The sequence below is a fragment of the Cataglyphis hispanica genome, chromosome 19 (genome assembly GCF_021464435.1).
Source record: "Cataglyphis hispanica isolate Lineage 1 chromosome 19, ULB_Chis1_1.0, whole genome shotgun sequence".
In the NCBI taxonomy this organism is placed as follows: domain Eukaryota; kingdom Metazoa; phylum Arthropoda; class Insecta; order Hymenoptera; family Formicidae; genus Cataglyphis; species Cataglyphis hispanica.
Window position 1 is genome coordinate 2,850,160 of NC_065972.1, and position 21,382 is coordinate 2,871,541.

Genomic DNA, 21,382 nt, shown 5'->3' on the forward strand with positions numbered 1-21,382 from the left:
TTTCGATCAGGTCTCGTTTAGAGAACCCGACGATGTTGAATTATGGTCCACCGAGAAAAAGGGAACGTTCGCACAATCTACACCGACGAATCAGCGACAGGAAACGATGACGGTAAAGGCGCAAATTCACAGATCCCAGAGTCCGCCGAGAAAAAATTCCGAGGCTATCAGAAAAACAAGCATCGATTATGCGCGAAAGATTAGCGTGGATCGAAAAGCGATAGACCGGAAGGTGACTTCGGCACAGACAGAAATGAAGAGAACCAACTTGAACAAGAATAACGTGCAAAGCAATTTCACTAATGTGCTTAGCGAGCTAAAGAATAGGAAGAGCAGCGTGGACAGCAATTGTAGTAATAACAAAGGCGTCCCGCCGCCTCCGCCAATGCCGCCGCCGTTGGAGTCTCACGATCCTTCCGAGTCCAGACCGTTTCTCGATCCATATGGAAGAGCGAAGACGGTGCGCATTGGAAAATGGAGGTAAATTTGAATCGAGTTTTATCAAAAAACTCCTGGATTAATTCAACTCTTTTCGTATCTTGTTAAACCTTAACTCTTCTATCTTTGTTTCAATATTGCTTAGATGGCCGCCGCCCAGTGACTCGAATGAGAATCAAGGACAAGACAGTTTTATAGAATTCAAGATGCGTCAGCAGCAACAACAGCGCAAGATAACGCCGCAATATCAGGAGTACGATCAGGGTGAGGGCGAGCACGCGACGGAAGGCGGCGTTGAATGGGAAGAGTTCGAGATCGAGAATATCGTCAGCAACGAGGATCGATCCATGACCGCGCATCCACAGACCACAGCCAAACATGAGAACGGATACAAGGAGGATGGGGAAAAGAAGAAGAAAAAATCAAAGTAATTGAGATTTCTGACATTTTTTTCCCGCGTTTGTATTACGATCGAGAGAACGACGTAAATTGCCAAATTCCTTTGCAGATCGGCCTTGGAAGTGGGCGCGCAGAGACCATCGCCGGGGAGTATAGGAAAACTGAAACTTAGCTCGGAGATGAGGCAGAGATTGGAAAAGGTAACGGCGAATCATAGCGTGAGATCTACGAAGACGGCCGAGAAACCCGCTTTACCACGAGAAGACGGAAAAGTGAAACGATTGGAGGATAATAGAAAGCTCTTGTTAGAACAACAATTGGGTAATTACATTTTCTTTCATACATTAAAAAATATATTAGGCGATATATACCAAAATTATATATGTGTCAAAATATATCTAGATATCGAAAAAACCGAAAGTATTATTTTTTTAAGGTGGTAGATGGGACGATTATGCTTCCACTGTTGATGACACTCAAAGCGTCACGTCCAAGGGCACAACTGACATGATGACGCAAGCTCAGGTGGTAAGGACGCAGATTGAGAGGATGGAACGGCCCGTACCGCCTCCGCCACCCGTCACGCCACCGCAAGCTCCGAGTCCAAGAGGCGGCAGTGTATACAGCAACAGGTACTGATATCGTTAAATCTTATCGGAAGTTCAACGAATTTTTATAAAATAAATTTTTTCTCTAAATTTAAAATAGCATTTAAAAGAGCCTGTTCAAAATTTTGAAAAAAAAAATAAAAAATTAAGAGAAAAAGATCTTATTTTATAGCGTAATATTTGTTTTTACTTGAGATGATATACTTGTTTCTAGTCAATCCGGTGTACCTCAACCGCGATCACCACCAGCGCCAATTGAGCCAAAAGGACGCGATTCCTTCCGCACGTCTCCGGACTCCGAGACCTTCGATCACTTTTCCAAGAGTCAGATGTTTAGTCAAAGCCGAGATATTTTCGCTTCGCAACAGCATCTACGCGATAATCATTCCGATTATCGAAACGATTACGAGAAATCTCGCTCTCAGGATTCCAAGTCGAAGGATTTTTATGGGAAGGACAGCACCGATCTCGCGAGCTTGGCACGCGATCGTAACTCTGACTTTGATTCACGCCGCGATCTTACAATTAACTCGGAACTCTTCGACTCGAAATACGCGTTCGATGGATCGAACGCTAAGCGCGATCATTTTGGCATGACTCGGGATGTGTCTCCGAAATCCCGTGACAGCTTTGGAATGCCGTCGCCGCGAGATTTCGGCGTCATTCCGAACACGAGGGAATCGTTTAGTGCCGCGCGACAGAGCTTCAACAAGCTCGATCGGGAAATGGACAGGCGATCGAGCATAGCGTCGACCCATCGCACCGACAAGATGGAGAGAATCGAGATCGAGGAGTGGCCGGAATTTCTCAAACCGGTATTGCCGCCTGCGGACAAGCCGGAAATCGAAAAGGTCCAGGAAGTGGTGAATACCAAACTTTATCCGCAAACATCTACCGCGCATTTCACGTACAACAGAGTCACATGGACCTTGAGAGTTAAAAAGGAAGTCTTCGCGCCGAACGAAACGCTGAACAGCCCTCTGGCGTTGCACTTGGTGTTCTGTCAGGTCGCCTACGACGTACTGGCGACCTCAAACATTAGAATCGCCAAGGAAGATCGGCAGAACATGCTGAAGATGCTGGATAATTACGGCGTCACATTGGACAATCTCCAGAGCACACAGCATAAGATCACGATCAAGAAGAACATTGTAGATATGGCAAAGCAATGGCCGTTATATTTTGCCAGAATATTTCCCGTATCGGTAAATTTACTTGCTCTTTTTTAAGCTAATAATGTAGTTTTTTTTTTTAATAGAGAAAATATAAATATGAAATGTTGCAGATCGGGCCGCAGCATCCGGAAACGCAACACGTGGCAATATCGCATCACGGACTTCGACTGATCAAACGTACATCTAACGGCGATTTGATAATTTTGGAGACACTGCCGCTGGAGGACATCGTCTCTGTCAACTCTTCTAGAGCGGGCGTGTGCATATTACAAATTGCCTCGGGAGTTCGGCTACCCCTCCACACGAATCGCGCCCCCCAGCTGGCGGAGATGATCGGCAGATACATTAGACTGGTGAGTGGAGGAGAGACCTTCTTGCCTTTTTCTCTAAACACGTCCGTCCGCAACTAATTAGCGATGGATCACCGTAGAAATGATAACGGTGCACCTCGTAGTCTATAACGAACGTAATAACGAGACGACCTGTGAGCGGGCAACGCCTAGTGTAAATTGCGTTTCCGGTGAGCGGTCATATATGCTGGCCAATGCCTCCTTCTTCGTCCCTCTTTTTATTTCCTCCCGCTTTTCCGCTGTCGAGAATCAGCGATCCATTACCGAGCGCACCTCGATACTTCTATTCTTCTCTGTGCCGGTTCGTTTTTGGCACAATATCGACTTCCCGTGAGAATGTCGCCATCGAGAAGATTCTTTTCAAGCGTTTATTTCCTTTTTGCCATCGCAATATTTCGCGAAGAATTGATCCTCCAAACATCTTAATTCTTTTTTCTCTTATTTTTACGCAGTTAAAATATATTTCACTTTAAAAATCTTGATTACGCTTATTTCTAGTGGATAATGAAGATCGTGAGGCAGCATTTTCTTGCATGAGAAAGGGAGAGAGAGAGAGAAAGAAAAGGGACACGTCTCTTTTCGTCTTTTGTGCAAAGAGAGAGATCGGATTTCTCATAACACGCGGTATACCTGTTCATCATCTACACCTGCATGCATCGTCGCCGCACGCGATTCGAGATTCGTTTGGCGTGACGAACAGACATTCTCTCGAACAGACATACCGATGGCTAGATACAAATGAATTCTTAATCAGAGAAAATACTAAATTCTTTTCCAATATATGTATATTTAACTTATCAAAGATTTCACTTGTAAATTGCGGGCTCTCATTATATCGTCTCTCAATATTTTTTCGGGAAAAGAGAAAATTACGCACAGAATAAATAACTGTGAGATGCGTCGAAACAAATTTTCAATTCAATGCCTATTAAAATGATTGCTACGATGTAGCACACATTCGACTTATACGCATTTCGATGTAAGAGATGTAATATATCATTGAAATGTGGGAGGTTGTAATTTAAAAACTATGATTCCGACGTCGCACGGCTCCTTTTACATTGAACTTTCGCTGCTATCTCACTTTCACATCATGTCATTGACAATCGAGTGTGTATTTGTTTCGCTTTACGTTGAATTTGATTGGAATTTTCCTCTTTTTTTCTCGAGAGGCAATTCGCGCATAAACGGCAGCGCGTTAAATGAGGTATGCGCACAATTTGGAATTCCATTACGGATTATGTAACGGTAAAAGAAGCGAGAATCGCGGTGAAGCGCGTGCAACCGTTGCCTCTCTCGCGAGGCTCAAACAGATGAGCAAATGTTCCTTCGACGTCTATAATCGACGGAATGATGTCAAAGGATCGGGACGGAGGAATGCGGCGCGTCGTACCTCGCGTCGTTTATTAAAAATACGCGATTCAGTATTCATGAAAATATCATGTCGAATCGCGTCGGCGACGCAAAAGGAGATCAAATGACAGTTGTAGAAAGTCAAGTTGTATAGCTCCATTGTACACATCACGTGCATTTTTCCCGAGGGATATAATAATTTTATTTTATTTTAATACTTCTTTATTATTAACAATAAGTAGTACATCTTTCACGAGCAAAATAAAGAATGAAGCATGAAGAATGAATTTGATGAAAGCTTGAAAATTAAGAGAGTATGTATGACAAAAATAATTTTTATGTTTAGAAAAAAATTATGTCCAACATTTTTTTTAATAAATTATCGAATAGCGCAGTATCATCATAGCTTGATTCATATTATTGCTCGCGCAAAGAGACGATGGTTCGATAAAAAAAGAACCAGGTACTTGGACTTCTTTCGAGCGAGTCCGAGTTCAACTAACTCGTATTTACTGATGCTAGCTTGCTCCTCGCGCTTATACGGACACCGGAAGCACTTTGAATTGCTAATGCGAAACGGTGCTCGTTATTTCTTTTTCTCTCTTTCGTTCTTTTATATATTGGCCCAAATTCCCTTAAGCTTTTTGTTTTTATATCGCGTCAACCCTCGAGAAAAAATATTTTGGAATGATCTGTATGTTTGTGTGAAATTTTTTTTTTCTTTTTTTTTGAGATTTTTGCAGCTAAAAGGTTTTGCAAGTTAAACGGACTTATTGCGTGTTAATTGTTTAATTAACACGAAATAGAAAAGGAGTATAAATCTCATTAAAACTAATACCTTTCTCTCTTCTTAAGAATACGCCAATTTATTACACATTATCTTTTCAAATAAGAAAATTTTTTTTGCTCAATTAAGCGTTTATGATGGTATTTCGAGATAAAGGAATATATCTTATCTATGTATTTATAACATATTTATTGTTCGAGAAAATAATGGCATTAAATTATAGTCATTTGAATTTCAGAAATTATAATTTTTATTTAAAAGAGACATACGTATATTGAAAACACCTACGTACAAAAAGATTATGCATTTAAAAGCGTTCATACATGAGCTGGGAAAATGCCATGAATGAAAGTTCAATGTAGTCATCCCACATATCTCTGCTGAGTCGACCGTCCAATCAAGTATCTCGAGGCCAAAGAACACCTTTCATTAAAATAATAGCATCGTGTCGTAAGCGCACGAAATAAACAACAATTTCAATTTCACTCGGCTCGCGCATACCGTACATTCCCACGTGACATCTCGTCGAGTGGTAGTATTGCGGAACGAAGGAGCACGCACAATTAATAGAAAATGTCATATTGTGAAAAGTTTTCCCGCTTTCGCTATCGTTTGACCGGTCTCTCTGGACATTGGACAAAAAAAAATTTCACGATCCGGATCACGTAAAATACATTTCGTTCTCCGAACCAGTGCGAGGAAAAAATTTCCGACGCTTCGGGATATAGGAACGAGTCACGTAATAAGAAAGTACCACTGACATTTTTCCGACGACGGAAATTATTTCTCGACACGATGCACGTGGAAAACTGTCAATGGAAAACTGAAGCTTCTTTGGATAATCGTATGAGATAAAAGCGCAGATATTTATAATTATTTTGATATTTATTAATTAATTATTTATAAAAATACGAAGTAAAAAATATTAGATTCAAAAGATTATATATATGCGTGTTATGCTACGTACTTGAGTACTTAAGGGCACAGAAGGGCTCACAGATAATCGGTCGTTTCCGGAGCAGGTGCGTCGTTTGGGAACAATCGTGTGAGCTCGGAAAGTCGTTGTTTTCACAGATCTTTGAAAATTCCGGTTCCTTTTTTTTTTTTTTACTTTTCAATAGACTGGAGAACGCACGCGGAAAAACCGTATCGCGGATGGTATTCAAGCGTGGGACTGAAGATTTTGCCGGAGACGGCTCCCATCGAGTCGCAAATCACAATAATCCCGCGTAATGAGCTATCGCTTCCGACTTTTTCCTCCCTCTTCCGGTTCCGATTTCTATTTCATTGCTGTGCTCGTGTGACGCGCAAAATTGCTACACTAGATACAATGTAAGGGATTTTCTTTCATCCATAAAGATCTCTTACCAACTCATTGTTAAAGTGAATTATTCTTAAAAAAAACCTTTCTTTTTAGAGGCCAGTTGTTCTTATTTTACTAACAAATTTCTCACGAATTAAGCTTGTTAGAGGTTTAAATAGATATATCGAAGTTTCATTCTTTTAATATCATTTTTGACAGTTAATTACAAAAGAAAACTTAATATCGATTCTTAAAAATTAGATCATGGCAGCAATAAAAGAAGGTGTGATGAAACCCGAACTGCATAATATTTACAACAGTTTTTGCTTTATCAGCATTTTTTTAATTTCGCTTTGTTGATAGAAAATAAAAGGAGAACATAAATTTAGAATCATTCTTATCATTTGACTTATTTCACACGCGATCACGATTATCCTCAATTATTTAAGTACAGAGACATTTCGTGTAAAACGATGCGTCTCTTTCTCTCTCTCTCTCCCTCTCTATGTATATATACATATAGGTACATATATAATCGAGAACGTACGTTCCGATCGAACAAGATCGAGCGGTATAAGGAGCTCCTCTTCGACAGTAGCACCGATTTTCCATGCTAGCGTGCGCCACGCACACCGCAAGGACCCGCAATGATGGTGGGGCACCCGACCCAGATATCCGTCTTTCCGAAGGGGCACCGGAGAACGGTGGTATCCTATCGGAAGCCTTGCGGCGGCGAGAATTACCTCAGTTCATCGACTGCCGTCGTACCGTGTGGTGTAGCGTGCATTCACGCTTCGCGGATCCAAGACTCTCAAGTGCTACAAAGCCCACGAGACAGACTTTTGTCAAGTATTTTGCCAAAAATTCGTTGGTGGAGAAACGAGCAACTGGTCTTGTCATGCAAAGCTGGAAGACAAGAAGACAGCAGTGACATTTCCCGGATTAATTTTTGTGGGAAAGAAGAGGGTGATTTGTTAAAGGTCTTGCTCTACGCGAGTTTAAACAGTTGCAAATTAGAAATTACATCATGATATTTTGATATTGAAGCTAATAATCATTAAAAAGCACAGCTTTTCTTTGAGCGAAAAAATATTAAAAAGTACGTGTCTTTTTTTTAAGTAAATAAATATCTTAAATAAACTACAAGAAAAAAGATAAACGTGAAACTTCATTAACTTTCACGAAGACTTGTTTTCTGGAAAGAAAAACGTCACACACACACACACACACACACACACATTAAAAAATTGTTATGCTCAAGCAACATCTTTTTATGCCAGTTAAAAATGACAATGAAGTGTCAAATAAACACGTCGAAAAACATGACGTCGTCGAGAGACTTTGATCTTGCACAGCCGTAGAGCCGCAACGTTCAACAAGTTCAATAATAAATAATGATAATACGCTCGATCATTAATGTACGATTCTCCATTTGGACTGTATAGTTAATCAACGACTATTATTCTCTCGCAGACGAGATATGCGCCATTCGCGATTCGCGTGATAAAAAACGGCGGCGCAAAAACGACGATGAACGGGACGTAACGGCGATTATGCGACGATCGCTGATGATCTTGCGCGAGTATAAATGTAAAGTCGAAAGGGTCCTTCGTATTTACGTAAGCGAGATCATATGATCGATCCATCCATTGTTTTCCGATTTCCCAGCACTTTGTTCCAGCAGAATCATCGAGAGACGACGATCGTTTGTACATAAAAGCCCGTTACTTCGTCATCATCTGACGAGTATCTTCTCCGCAAGCAGATCCACGGGAATTCTCCTTCTCGTTTAAAAGCAAAAATTCACTCGCGCCTGTATTTAATCGTGCGACGTGCGGCGCGACAATTGGCGAGGAAGCATGAAAGCTTTCTCGCTCGTCGCGACAGGGGAGAGTTTGTTGGTGCGAGGTAATTATAATTAAAAGCATACATTGTTCGGTCGCGATCCCACGAGAGGCTTCTTCCGGCCATGTTCTCACCGTGTTCCTTGCGGACGGTCCTTCCTCCGTGATCTACATCTCCTCTTCGGAAGATCCGAGTGAAATTACGATTGTTTGGAATTAGAAGAGTTACTAAGAAACTTTGCTGGCTCAAGAATAATTTCGAAGAACAAGATACGAATAATTGTATCTTGTCAATTATATCGCACATGCATTCCATTGAGATCCGCTTTCCCTCAAGACGCTACCGCGATGGAGAGAGAAGTATCTGACACGGAAGGTGTGTTCTCCAGGAAACTCATCAGCAACTGGGCTGAATTGCCGACGACGTTGAGACGTCGACAGAAGCACCGTCCTGACATTCTCAATCAATTCACCGACTACTCCGAGTCCTCGGAAAATGAGCTTTATAAACTTGAACCCAAAGCGTTCAGCAATGTTCAGCGAATCGTACGCCGTTCCGAGTTTCTACGCAAACTGGAATCCGGCGATCTCGTTCGCAAGGACATCTCGGATTATCGAAAGGACATGAGGGAACGCAGACTGACACCGGAAAATCCCCTGAACCGACTAGACGAGGGCTATTGGAGGCACTATGACAATCAGGACTCGAGGCTGGCTTATCGAAAGAGGAATAATTTCATAGGCAGGGAGATGAAGAACTTGTCGGACGAGGATCGCAAGACGAATTCTCCCGATAGCCTTCTGATGAAATCTTCCGAATCCGAGTTGAGTAGCGACGAGTACGGGCACACCGATGATTCGGGAGCGTTTCTGGAACAGGCTTCTCATCCGGATAAAACGTCCAAGACGAAGAGAAGCAGCTTCATCAAATTCTTCGCAAAAGATGGCGGTAGAGAGAAGAAGAAGCTGGACTCTGAGCACTTGGACGTGAACAAAAATATTAAGCAAGGCGCGGAGCTCCTCAAAAAGGAGACCTTCGGCCAGAAATTCGATTACGAGAACATTCCTAGAATAGACATGTCCAGGCTGGATCAAAAGCCGTTTTTGCACTCGATCGTGCGAGCGAACGATCGCCAGCCGACCATCGAGCAGCTCAGGCTCGAGGAAGGTTGCGAGCTGAGAAATTGCAGGAATGTCGTAGCAGCCTCGAAAAATACGAGAGAGAGGAAGCAACCGGTCCAGCAGAAGTTGAAGGACGACAAATTGAAAAATAATATGATTAAGGAGGATGACGGCGAACAGATCGTTGCGCGAGCTAACGGTGAACGCAAAGCGACGAAAATGGAGACCATTGCCGAAGAGAACGCGGATGGAAACAAGCTGAGCGTCCGCGAGATTCTGAAGAGATTCGAGGAGCTGAGGACGCAGAACGATGCGACGACGTGCAACGACGGCGAGATGCAGATCGAAGAAAAGGCGAACGATAAAACACTCACTACTATTCAGGAGACCTTGAAGAAGCTAGACGAGAAAGTCAAGAGTTATCAGGTTGCAATTCTATTTGTCACGTTTATTATTATCTGGGAATCCGAGTGTTAAAGTCTCCGTCTCGAGATAAATTGAATCAAGTAAACTGCGAATATTATTCATTTATTAAGTATAAACGAGGAAAAATTTATAATTTATTATTTTTTATTTTAAATTTATTTAAAAAATTATGATTGGTAAATTTGAATGAGATACAAGTAAAAAAATCTTGAGTTAATTAGATAATATAATTTAAATTTTTTATTTATATTAAATTTCCAAGAGACACTCTTCAAAAATCTATTTAGGATTTTTATATTATTTAGAGATACAAGAAAGAATTTATTAATCAACTTAATTAATATACCGATTCGGGTGAGAAAAAAATATAAATTTTTTGTTTGTTGAAAGGCTGCGAGATTCAGGCTTTTTTTTTAAGTTTGACATACATAATCTATTTCTATTATTTTTGTGATCGTTAAATCGTCGCCGGTTATCTGCCGCGAACTATCCGAACGCGTGGCAACCGCATTTACATCTTACGTCGCGTCTCGGTGCATTAACGTTTATGTGGGTCAGGGTCGACATCTGATTATCCTGCTCGCGCGTTCCTCTCTCGATTATCGATATATTCAATTATATTGCTTCGCGATACCAGACAAAATCGTGCGATCGGTGATTCATTTTTTCGGAAATTCTACCAATGACGGGACCTTGATTTTGCTTACGTACAACAGAATAAAATTGAAGGATCAATTATTTTCGTGTACAAAATATGCGATACATTTTTATTAAAAATCAATACACTGAAAGCGCGCAGCATCCTTATCATGAAATTTTTATCAGACTGTTAATTTTATCTTCGATCGATTTCTCTTACCTCTCATGAAAGGCACACTAGTTTTTTCTCACACTTGAATCAAATGATACTTTATCTTTAATGATAACTACGATGAACTATTTCTCGTATCTGTCAGCGGATCTAATCGATGAATGTTCTCTATTTTTCGAGAGAGAAGGAAACCGCGTGTGTAGAACACGCGAGTCAGTTTTCTAACAGATATCGAAGACAGGCCGTACGTACGCGATGAGGATATTAAGAAACGTACAGGATGTAATCACCTACTTTCGTAAATCTCGGTAATTGACGAAAGCAGAAAGACGAGCGAAGGAGTGTCTTCCTCGGTGCCTTATCGCTTTTTTTACTCGAACATGTTGATATTAGGCCGTCGCGCACGAGAAATCGCCGCGCGTATCTCGGAAGCTGTGTATCTCGCTAATTTACTCTCTTGTACTTCCTTTTCTTCCTCCTCTTTTCCTTCTTGCAGTGAAGGTCGAAAGAAAGAAACACGCCAACATCTGCGATGGTCATGTCATGCCGCATTCCTGTACGCATCCAAATTGCGGTACACTTGACAGGCGGGAGTAAACCCGTTTTACTCGCGTGTTAAGATCGATGCTACGGGCGATGCGGATCGCGCGATAGCGCCAGGAGGAAATGCAAACGGCACGAAAATTGAGGGAAATAGAGAGCGCGGAAAACGGATCTGTTTACCGGCTCGTAAATGAGATTGCTTTTCGCGATACACGCGATACAACTTGAACGATTAAGGAAAATAAATTGATGAATTTATTACAATATTGTTTCACAAAATGAATAATAAATTTGAAAATTTTTCTTAGAAAATTCAGATTTTGATAAAAATTGTATTTAAATTATATTTAAAAATTATATTTAAATTTATATTATAAATAAAAATATATTATTAATTTTATATTGTTAACGATATAAAAATCGATATATTATATTATAATTATATATTTTATTTGCAGATCGATCAGAAGCCGCTTCAGAAGATTAATCATCACGAGAATCACGTATCCCAAATGACGAAGACGATCCAGGCGCAAGCGAATCACGTGAATCACATTCAACCTCACAATCATGCCAATCACGTAATCTCCGAGCACGAGAATCATGTATCGATCGGTCGCGTGCCCAACCACGTGTCAGCCGTCAACCAAGCGAATCACCAGAAAAACCTGCAGAATCAGCGACTGAGTCCGAGCCAGGAATGGCGACAGCCGGACGACAACGTCAGACTCCAGGAGGATGGCATCTACGAAAGCGGGCCGGTCTCGATCAACGACGGCAAACATTCCTTGTTGCAATACGCTATGCTAAACTTCCGTCAAAGCACAGAAAAGTAAGACGATAATTTCCAAAATAGAATTAATTTATGATTCGCGCACTCGTAAAATAATGTTTTACAGTGATTAAGTATGAACGAAATTTAAATCGAATTACGAGAGAGTCTACATATCAAAATTTTATTAAATATTAATATTTAATATTAATTAATGAATACGAAGTAATTCTCTGGAAATTGAACTTTTTAAGATGTTTATTTACAACCAAAAATTATTGCTTTCTCCGATGATAAATGTCAAAAAATTGCGATGAGCGAGCTAATTAAAATGAGTTTCTTTCTCTCCGCTGATATCAAGAGCATGCGCGATATGCACGGAAATTAATGCGAAACATTATTATTAACGCGGTGTTACGCAAGCGAATCGTGTTGAGAAAGCATAACGCGGACGGTGTGAGATATCAATCCGACATCATATTGTGCACTACGTAATGTCCTTTCCCTACTATCGCTTCTCATTCCATCGTACTCGCGTTAGAGAACGACATGGTCGCGTTACTTAACGCGCTCGCGTGCAAGCAAACGGGAGGATTAAACATTTCGAATTTGACAGATTCGAGATGTTGAAAACCGCGGATGGATCGATCAGCGGGTCCCTTAAGGTAATCGAGTCGCTGAAGAACAAGAAGAAGAGCAAGAAGAGCAAAGGCCAGCCGGATGGTACCGAGTGGACTTGGAAGGAACAGGTGGATCTCGTCAAGTACTCCACCGTGCCCATCGAGCAGAGCCTGCTTAAGCTGGAAGCTGACTTAAGTCTCCTGGCCGTCGAATGCTTTCTGTGTCTGATGAGGTACATGGGCGATCAACCGTTGCCGCCCGAGACCAGCGAAGTCAAATGCGTTTACACTATTCTCATGGTAAGTTTGTATAAGAATATTTTTTCTGATTTTATTGCCTTCTAGAATATTTTGTATAATATTTTGCATAATATTTTGTATATATTTCTCTATCATATATATATACAATAATTTAAAGTCCTTCAAAAAAGATGATAAAAATAATTAAGTGCAAGTGTTTATGACATTTTATTGTCATCAGTGTGTTTTTACTAACTTTAATTTTTGCAAAATTGTTTAATTAATAGTACACTAAATTAATAGAAGAAAGATTTGATTGAATGATGCATCTCGTGATGTATTCGCAGCACTGTCACAAACACGAGCAGCTCCGCGACGAGGTTTACTGTCAGCTGATGAAGCAGACCACCAATAACAAGAGCCCGAATCCGGAGAGCTGTCAGCGCGGCTGGCGAATTTTCAGCATCATCGCCGCCTATTTCACATGCAGCGAAAATCTCAGGCCATACCTGACGAAGTACCTCGAGACAGCGGCGTACGACAAACGTCGCGCCTATCACGGCACCGCGATGGTCTGTCTACAGAATCTTCGGAAGACGGTCAAGTACGGTGGCCGTAAGAACGTACCGAGCGTGGAGGAGATCATGGCGATCAGCGCGGGCAGGAACGCGAAGAGGCAAATCTACCGGTTGCCCGGCGGCACTGAACGGGTCATTAACACGAAATGCACGACCGTTGTCCAAGATGTTATTGAGGAGATGTGCAATGTCATCTCGGTGAGAAATCCGCACGAGATGGACGAGTTCTCATTATACTGCATTGTTGATGGTGACGCGTTTACTATGCCACTCGCCAGAGACGAGTATGTCCTGGACGTGACTACGGAACTTCAAAAGAACCACCAAGTGTTCTACTTAATATTCTGCAGGTATATTCGCAGTCATGTATTTATTTTATCGCTGTATTATAATATAATTATATATAGTTTATATATTTTATACATATTATTTTATATATAATTATTTATAATTAACACTTTTAAATATTCTCTTTACGATAGAAAGATAAAGATCGATTTGATAAAAATTACAAATTTATTATATTAAGCAAAATTCACAAAAATGACATTTTTTTAAAATCTTTTTAGATCTGTCTGGTATTATCCTCTACGACTCGATGCACCGTTGTATATAGAAGTCGTCTTTAATCAAATCGCTCCCGATTATCTGGAAGGACTTCTATTAGTTCTATCCGGAGAACATTTACTTCAGGAAATTATTGTAAGTATACCGCGCGACATCTGCTTAAGAGAGAGAGAGAGTTTCACTAAAGTGAAGAGATATAATTAACTGATGACGAGCGTTTTTCGTAGTACGACATGGCGCAAATAGCGGCACTGCTGCACAGAGCAGCTGACATGGCACACGAGCCCGCGACGAAGGAAATTAAGTACCTGCTACCGAAACCGGCGCTCAGCTTGAGAGAACCGAGGCCGCAACAATGGTCCAATATGGTCCAGCAGGCTTGGAACAACGTTCAGCACTCCTCGGCGGCTGTTTGCAAAGCGCAAGTGCTCGGTGAGTCGAATCGAGATTATGTATTCAAAACGAGAAATTTTTTATTCCACCGATCATTTCAATTGTCATTTTTGCGATAAAAATAATAGCGTTTCATACATAACACTATTTTGTATTTTACACAAATCGTTTCTTACACATGCATGAACAATGGTGAAAAAAAAATTTCTCCTTGAGAAACAGCTATAGAGTGGTAGAAGTTTAGAAAATTGTCATGAGATTAAATACTATACAGAAATATATATTTTTCTTATCTTTAGAAATATTGTCTAAGTGGCCGCTTTTCGGTTCGAGCTTCTTCGCGGTAAAGCGGGTACCCGAGGGCAAGGAAAAGGGCGCCGATCACATCCTCGCTCTGAATCGACATGGAGTGCATTTCATCGATCTACTCACGCACGTGAGTTACTTTCGAGAGACGCTTTCTTTTCCCGACATCGTTTTCCTCTCTTTTTTCTTCACGTGTAATTATTTCAGGAAACACTGTACCATTATCCCTACTCCGAGGTAATCTCCACCAGGAAGGTCAAGTCCGAGGAGGGCGCGCTTTACCTCGACATGAAATGCGGCAATCTGATGCAGCAGCGTATCACTAGGTTGCAGACGGAGCAGGCGCACGAAATCTCCCGTCTTATCAGGCAATATATCACCATGGAACAGAGGACATCCAACGGTCAGAATGTCGGTGTCGGACTCGGCATGAGATAAGCGATGCACCTTAGCGACGATGATCCTTCCTTTGCGACCGATACTCGATATCCGGATTAATCAATTCTACGAGGTCATAATTGCAATCGGATTAAACCCTCGATCAATGTATCATGAGGAGCTGAAGCTCGCCAAGTAATTTACATCGTTCTTAAAAATATGATTGTATAAAGAGTACCAACCTTTTTAGAATACGAATTACATAGGATACCAAGTAGGGTAGATCCGGAGCCCCACAAATGACGTCTCGGGATGGATATCAGAATGGATATTTGTAGCACTTGCTGGAAGGAAGGATCGTGAAAGAAAGGAAATGCTCAAGTATCTAAACCGTTTATATTGAATGGAGATATAAGTCAAAAAATATGGACTCGTGTGTGTATGTGTGTACAGCATTTATTTATATTGTTTAAAAAAGAAAAAACATATAAGAGCAAATGAAGATATGCGAACAAAGATTTTCATTCCGCGGCGTAATATTAACGCTAATATTAACACACGTCTGACGACTATATGAAGACTAACCACGCAACGATCATATGTTTAGAAGTCAGAAGATTATTAATTATAATTGTGTACGTATGGATATATAAGAGTACAATGTGAACGGACGTATCAACTTTATATTGAAATTTGTATGTATAAAAAAATGCATTGTCGTTTCCTTTTTACCTTCATTATTCTATTATATCACACGTTTACAATATCTTTTTCTAAAGGGATAGATACAAAAGTCATCGCAGTTCATGTAATAGATATCCCTCCTATTTATTTCGCTATTGTAAATGCTATTCAAGTATAAACTATTTTTAGTGGCATCTCGTGTACACGATAATTAAGTCTAAATCTTACAAGATATCAAGTATATATGAGAGATGATTATATTATATATTAATTACTTTTTAATCCTTTTATGACTAAATTATCCGTGTAACAGTTTGATGAGAAGTTTGAAGAGCGAAATGTATAAATAGCTTACGAGAGTGAACTTTTTGAAGAGAGTTGATTAAAATCGATTAATTTATATGAAAAAAGAAACTTACGTTTCTATGTATATATACTATATGAACTAGTCGGTCATATAATTAAAAAAATGTATCATGAGCGGTCATAAAAGGATTAAACTCTGCGATCGGGGCTAGGTCTTGGAGTGCTCGACTTAAAGTCCTGCGGCCAATTACTTGCAGTGTGTCGGACGTATCCTGGATCGGTCGGCGACGACGGCGTTCTCGGAGTTTGCGTCCCGGTGGTTCTCAGCACGCCGAGATATTCCTCCAACATCTCGATCTCATCCTTAGATCTTTCCCGTCCCCCGGATCGATATTCCTTGGGTGGAGGTGGTATGTTGAAGGACACGTCGCGATGATGAGCCTTCAAGATCCCGGATGACGGACCGCGCATTCTGACAGGCACGTTGTCGTACTGGCTGTTGTCCGAATACCTGAATTCGCGTTCAAATGAAATTATATTCAAGTATCGGCGCGACACGAGAAATGCGTCAGGCTTCGTGAATCATAAATGTCAGAAACGAGGAAATGTTTGTGCCAGCAATTCTTGCAACTCACATCCGCGACAAAAATGATTTTTCATCTTGATATTATCTTAATTCTGACTAAGGTAATCACTCTTTTTTAGTCTATAATTATAGGTATTAAAAAAAACTAAGCGAAAGAAAAGAGATGTGTGACAATGATTCGATTAAAATTTCAAGAATGAAATCGCTTTTCGAGAATTAAATTTTTTGTATTAATAAATAAAAAATTTGTTTTAATGAAAATAGAAAAAAGATTTAAAAACCGATTTATAGCTTAGCAATTGAATTATTAGTGCGTCGAATCATTCAGTATGACGCAAGAATTGTTTGCGTGCGGTTTCCTGCTTCTGACGACATAATCCAAGACGGTTGTTGATGTAGGCATCGCCGATGCTTAAATAAAAATTTCCGAGCCAGGATGACGCGACGGATTTCGAGTCGACACGGACGCAAGAAATCACCTGTAACTGTCAAGCGCTTCCTCGACATCTCGCTCAACCCTCATGATTTTCACGCTGGGATTGACAATTTTTGCGAACATCGGATCTCCCCTCTCGTACTCCATGGGAAAGCGAGGGGTGTCGATCTCGTCGATCGGTCGCTGGTAGATGTCCCGACTCTTGTACATTATCCTGGAATCGTCGATCCTGCGATCGGGTTCGGACGCGATGTCGGTCTCGCGATATCGCTTCGAGTCGCGTAGAACTCGGCCGTTTTCGAAATTCTGCGCTCGTTCTCTCGGTTCCTGATCGCCGCGAAACTCCCGATCGTCTCGAGAGTCATCCTGCGAACGAGCCACCGACGATTCCCGCTGGGATCTCGCGGGTTCGACGTGACGATCCTCGTTCTTCTGGAAAGCATCATTCGCGCGACCGTTTTCGTCCTCGGGAATTTTCACGACGGTCGGTTTAGGCTTCGATTTCGTATCCTCACTGGTCACTATTGGCGTTACCTTCCGCTTGCCTGCAGCATTTTTCGATAGATTTATTGGAAAAAAAAACTTGAACTACGAATAAATAATAGAGATAGATAAAATTTAATTAATTATTCGCGGCGAATCGAGCGAATCTTTTCCAAAAACCTGTTTCCATTTAACTAATATATTTAGCTCACCTAAATCTTTTTCCAGGATTCGCGCCTCGTCCTGCTTGTCCTTCTTGCGAGGCGGGCTCATCAGTAAATCCCCAATGAATACCAACGCTGTGAGCAGGCATAACGCTCCCAGGACTGCAGCATTGTCGACCAGATCTTCAGGGACGCTGTCGATAGACGCCAACGACAAGGCGCCGACTATCCCGAAGAGAATCACGCCCAGTCCGAGTAGGAATAATTCCTGAATTTTAATCGGACTTGATAATATTTTCATTTGAATGCAATCTATTATCGCTTTGCATATATTATCGATTAATTATACGTGGAAGCTTATTATTACGCAAGAATTTTTAAACGGAAAGCGAGTGTTTACGATAATAAAAGCGGTATTATAGATGATATAATCAAGGAAAAACGCGCCTATTTTCGATGCACATGGGATTTTCTTAGAAAACATTGGAAAGATTGACAGCTAACGCGATGCAATTCGTTCGAGATTGGCCCAGCCTCAGTTATGAATCATTAAATGAGTTAACATTACGTGTCTCGATTGACCAAGGCTGCGATCACGTGCGCAAAAGTCCACATTAAAGGAGAACATTCTTATCCTTGGCCCCTCAATGACATCGCGTCGTTCCACCGATTTTCTCACGCCCCCGTTTCTTTCTTTCTCTCTCTCTCTCTCTCTCTCTCTCTCCCGCTATCGTCGAAATCGAGATTTATGCGCGACGTATTTTCACTCGCGACCAACCTCGGAATAAATTAAAAGCGCCTGGGAATAATCTCGACGCGTCAAAATAAATCCTCCCGCCATATCGTCTCCGATATGTAAAGCTTCTCCCTGGATGGACTCCTCGCAACAAGAAGGAAAGAAGGAAGATTGTTCTCGGTGAGATGAGATTTAGCGTAATATGTATTTTATAAAAATCGATACGATTTTTCTTCTATCTTTTATATATCTCGTTTCCAGGAGAGTTCAAGTCAACTGTCATTTTTTTAGAGATATATCGACGCGACGCATATTTAACAATCGAAAGCAAAGATTTTGTTGACTCGAATTTTTAATAATTTTATATTTTTATATTTTATAATTATTTTATAATATTTTTATAATTTTATATTTTTAATAATTCGCCTCCATCATCTACCTTCTATTCTTCTAATCTCACTATAAGATCGAGAGTCTTCGGCACGCATGTACTACTCCTATCACAGGTTTCATATTATTGTCGACGTACGTTGACGGCTGGCGTTACGAAACGCAGCTATGACGCGTACGCCCTAGTATGAGAAAAAGAAAGCAATTATTACCGTCTTTCGACCGCGGAGCTCCCCGGTAGCCGCGGCGATCAAGAGACCAGTCGTTATGATGATGTATCCGCCGCAGGTCGCCGTTGCAAGAGCAGCGCCTAAATTCGCGGAAACCAGGAAATGAGTATATTAAGAGAGTCTTCATTCTTGGATGCTAATCACACAGAATCTCTGTACTTATAGGTGAATCACGAATATGATACCTATGCTGCCCCATGTCACGTTGTTCAACAGTGACCACTCCCGGCTACGATTCCTCAAATAGTGAAATACCCTTCGACTCTCATCATCCGTCACCCTGAGTGCCACGACACAAGCGACGCATAAGAGCTGCAATTGCGGACAATTTTTTTCATGTTTTATTAATCATCATTCAGCCTCATTTCTCAGCCAATATCATTAGGATCTCTAAGCTAACGTGATAATTTGATATCGTAAATATCTTGTGTTAATTAATAATTATCGTTAGTATACTATATGTATTAATATACCTAGAGATAATTTTCATTTCATGGAATTACAAATATGTTAGATTATAAATTGCTCTCCTGTAATTAATTCTTTTTAAAAACGGAAGTTAAAAAAGAACACAATATAAAAAAAATTATTTGAAAAAATTATATTGCTTCCGATTTTTAGCGAGCGTATGATAAACACATCTCGGCTTCGTCGTAATATCGCATGAATTAATTTTGAAACTGATTTTCTTTTTTTTTTTTTTTTTAATGAAGAAAATTGAAAAATATTTGTTTACATACCACTTCGATTATTCTGATGAAGACCTTGCGGTTCCACATGATGCTATCGCTGAAGATATGCGATTCCAAAAACGAACGATTAAAGGAACGAGGAATAAATGGTCGTTTGCGAAAGTCTCGTCCCTTTTCGGCGAAGCATTACGTGAATTCTTAAGCTATTAACAAACCGTCCTCGTTTACTTTTGAAAAGTCGCTATTCGCATTAATAATTAGCTTTTGTTCCGTTCACGAAGACATCCTTGGCTCCTAGCCAAAGAATTGTAGTCATTTCCAAGTCAAATAGAAAAAGTGATAAACTTTCTTAAATTATACAGCAGTATAAATTTTAAAATTTTGCCATAAAAATTTACAATTTAATATTAATTTAATAATAATACTAAAAAGAAAAAAATCATTGAGTCTAATCTAATCTAATATGTTTAGTATTATATGCATATACATATATTATAATTTATGAATATTTACGAAAACTAACAAATTTTTTACAAACGAAAACAATCTGCTTAAACTGTTTTTTTCCTACATAAAATAAATCTTTTAATTACAAACTTTGATTCATACAATATTTAAAAAAAATATCTTATATATGGAATAAATAAAATTTGAATAAAAGAGAAATAAAATCTCTTAACGTTAATTTTTTAGAAATAATTTGCGAAATAGTCATCAGTATTTTCGAAAAAATGCAGCGAAAAAATAGCACATAAATTTTTTATTTTCTCGAAACTACGAATGTGGTGAGTGCTTTTTTTTAAATAAAAATAAGTTTTATATTTATGTTGCTTCGAATGATATCGCTATACTACCACTACGTTAAACGTTCTACTGACAGCTACTCGATAATGGAAAGTAGTTGCGTTATCACCTGCGGCAGAATGTTACGACGGAATCGCAAAACGAAGCTTCACGTCGCGACGCGCCCGAGCGACGACTGACATGAGAAGATATAGCGAAGGTGGAGTTGTGCTCGTACACAGGTTGGCGGAACCGCGTGTGTCATGTAATAAGGACTGCCTGCATGCGAACGACAAATAACAATGCTATTATCACACACGGTGCAATGGCGCAGGACGATGCGAACCCGCGGATATGTGTCACGGAGAAGCTCGTCGTCGCGTTCTCCTCGTACCTTGAACCCGTTCGCAACACACGTTAAATCTCGTTACTTACATCGTTATGTATATCTCCGATTTCTCGATGTCTCTTGAGAGGACAAGATGATAATCCCATAGGATTTTCTTATTCATAGCGATTAAATTATTTATTTATTAATTTATCTATTAAGCATAAGATTTTTTGTCCTGATTAATCAATTAAAGAGTATTTCATTGATTAATTTAATAATCAAGGTACTTTTTAATAATCCAAAACGGAATTTATGACGTCATTAATAGCTCTTAGAGAAAATATTGTGTCAAATTTGTTTCATTTAAAAACGCTATTAATTTCGATAATTCTCAATTTTTCTCGAAATTAAAAAATCAAACAACATGCAACAAGTGTAAGATTGATTTCTCATAAAAATTTTATTTATAGCATCGCAAGAGAAAGACGATATAAGATACTCTTTCGAATAAAAATGAATGCTTTATATAAATTAAAATATAAAATAAA

The 21,382-nt window shown here is 40.0% G+C and overlaps 2 protein-coding genes across 9 annotated transcripts in view; one reads left to right on the plus strand and one right to left on the minus strand.

Annotated features, from left to right (window-relative positions):
- LOC126856575 (unconventional myosin-XV) overlaps positions 1 to 15,725 on the plus strand; it is a 73,688-nt gene extending 57,963 nt beyond the window's left edge. For all 6 annotated transcript variants that reach the window (XM_050605199.1, XM_050605203.1, XM_050605197.1 and 3 more), the window contains 13 exons: positions 11 to 480; positions 584 to 865; positions 947 to 1,158; positions 1,274 to 1,469; positions 1,660 to 2,650; positions 2,731 to 2,973; positions 11,618 to 11,991; positions 12,548 to 12,851; positions 13,139 to 13,719; positions 13,939 to 14,071; positions 14,164 to 14,368; positions 14,629 to 14,765; positions 14,843 to 15,725. In XM_050605199.1, the coding sequence (XP_050461156.1) occupies positions 11 to 480; positions 584 to 865; positions 947 to 1,158; positions 1,274 to 1,469; positions 1,660 to 2,650; positions 2,731 to 2,973; positions 11,618 to 11,991; positions 12,548 to 12,851; positions 13,139 to 13,719; positions 13,939 to 14,071; positions 14,164 to 14,368; positions 14,629 to 14,765; positions 14,843 to 15,073 (4,359 nt within the window). In that variant the 3' untranslated portion in view covers positions 15,074 to 15,725. The remainder of the gene's footprint in view (positions 1 to 10; positions 481 to 583; positions 866 to 946; positions 1,159 to 1,273; positions 1,470 to 1,659; positions 2,651 to 2,730; positions 2,974 to 11,617; positions 11,992 to 12,547; positions 12,852 to 13,138; positions 13,720 to 13,938; positions 14,072 to 14,163; positions 14,369 to 14,628; positions 14,766 to 14,842) is intronic.
- On the minus strand, positions 15,454 to 20,774 carry LOC126856582 (uncharacterized). 3 transcript variants are annotated; one of them, XM_050605221.1, is made up of 7 exons: positions 20,634 to 20,774; positions 19,769 to 20,014; positions 19,214 to 19,340; positions 19,011 to 19,108; positions 17,721 to 17,940; positions 17,069 to 17,570; positions 15,454 to 16,514 (listed from the first exon to the last, which is right to left on the minus strand). In XM_050605221.1, the coding sequence occupies exons 2-7, from the start codon at positions 19,805 to 19,807 to the stop codon at positions 16,193 to 16,195; spliced, it is 1,308 nt and encodes a 435-aa protein (XP_050461178.1). In that variant the 5' UTR covers positions 19,808 to 20,014; positions 20,634 to 20,774; the 3' UTR covers positions 15,454 to 16,192. The 3 variants fall into 3 exon arrangements, with proteins under 3 accessions (XP_050461178.1, XP_050461180.1, XP_050461179.1); XM_050605223.1 differs by having other exon boundaries at positions 19,769 to 19,923; positions 20,634 to 20,723; XM_050605222.1 differs by lacking the exon at positions 20,634 to 20,774 and having other exon boundaries at positions 19,769 to 20,090.
- Positions 20,775 to 21,382: the final 608 nt, after the last annotated feature.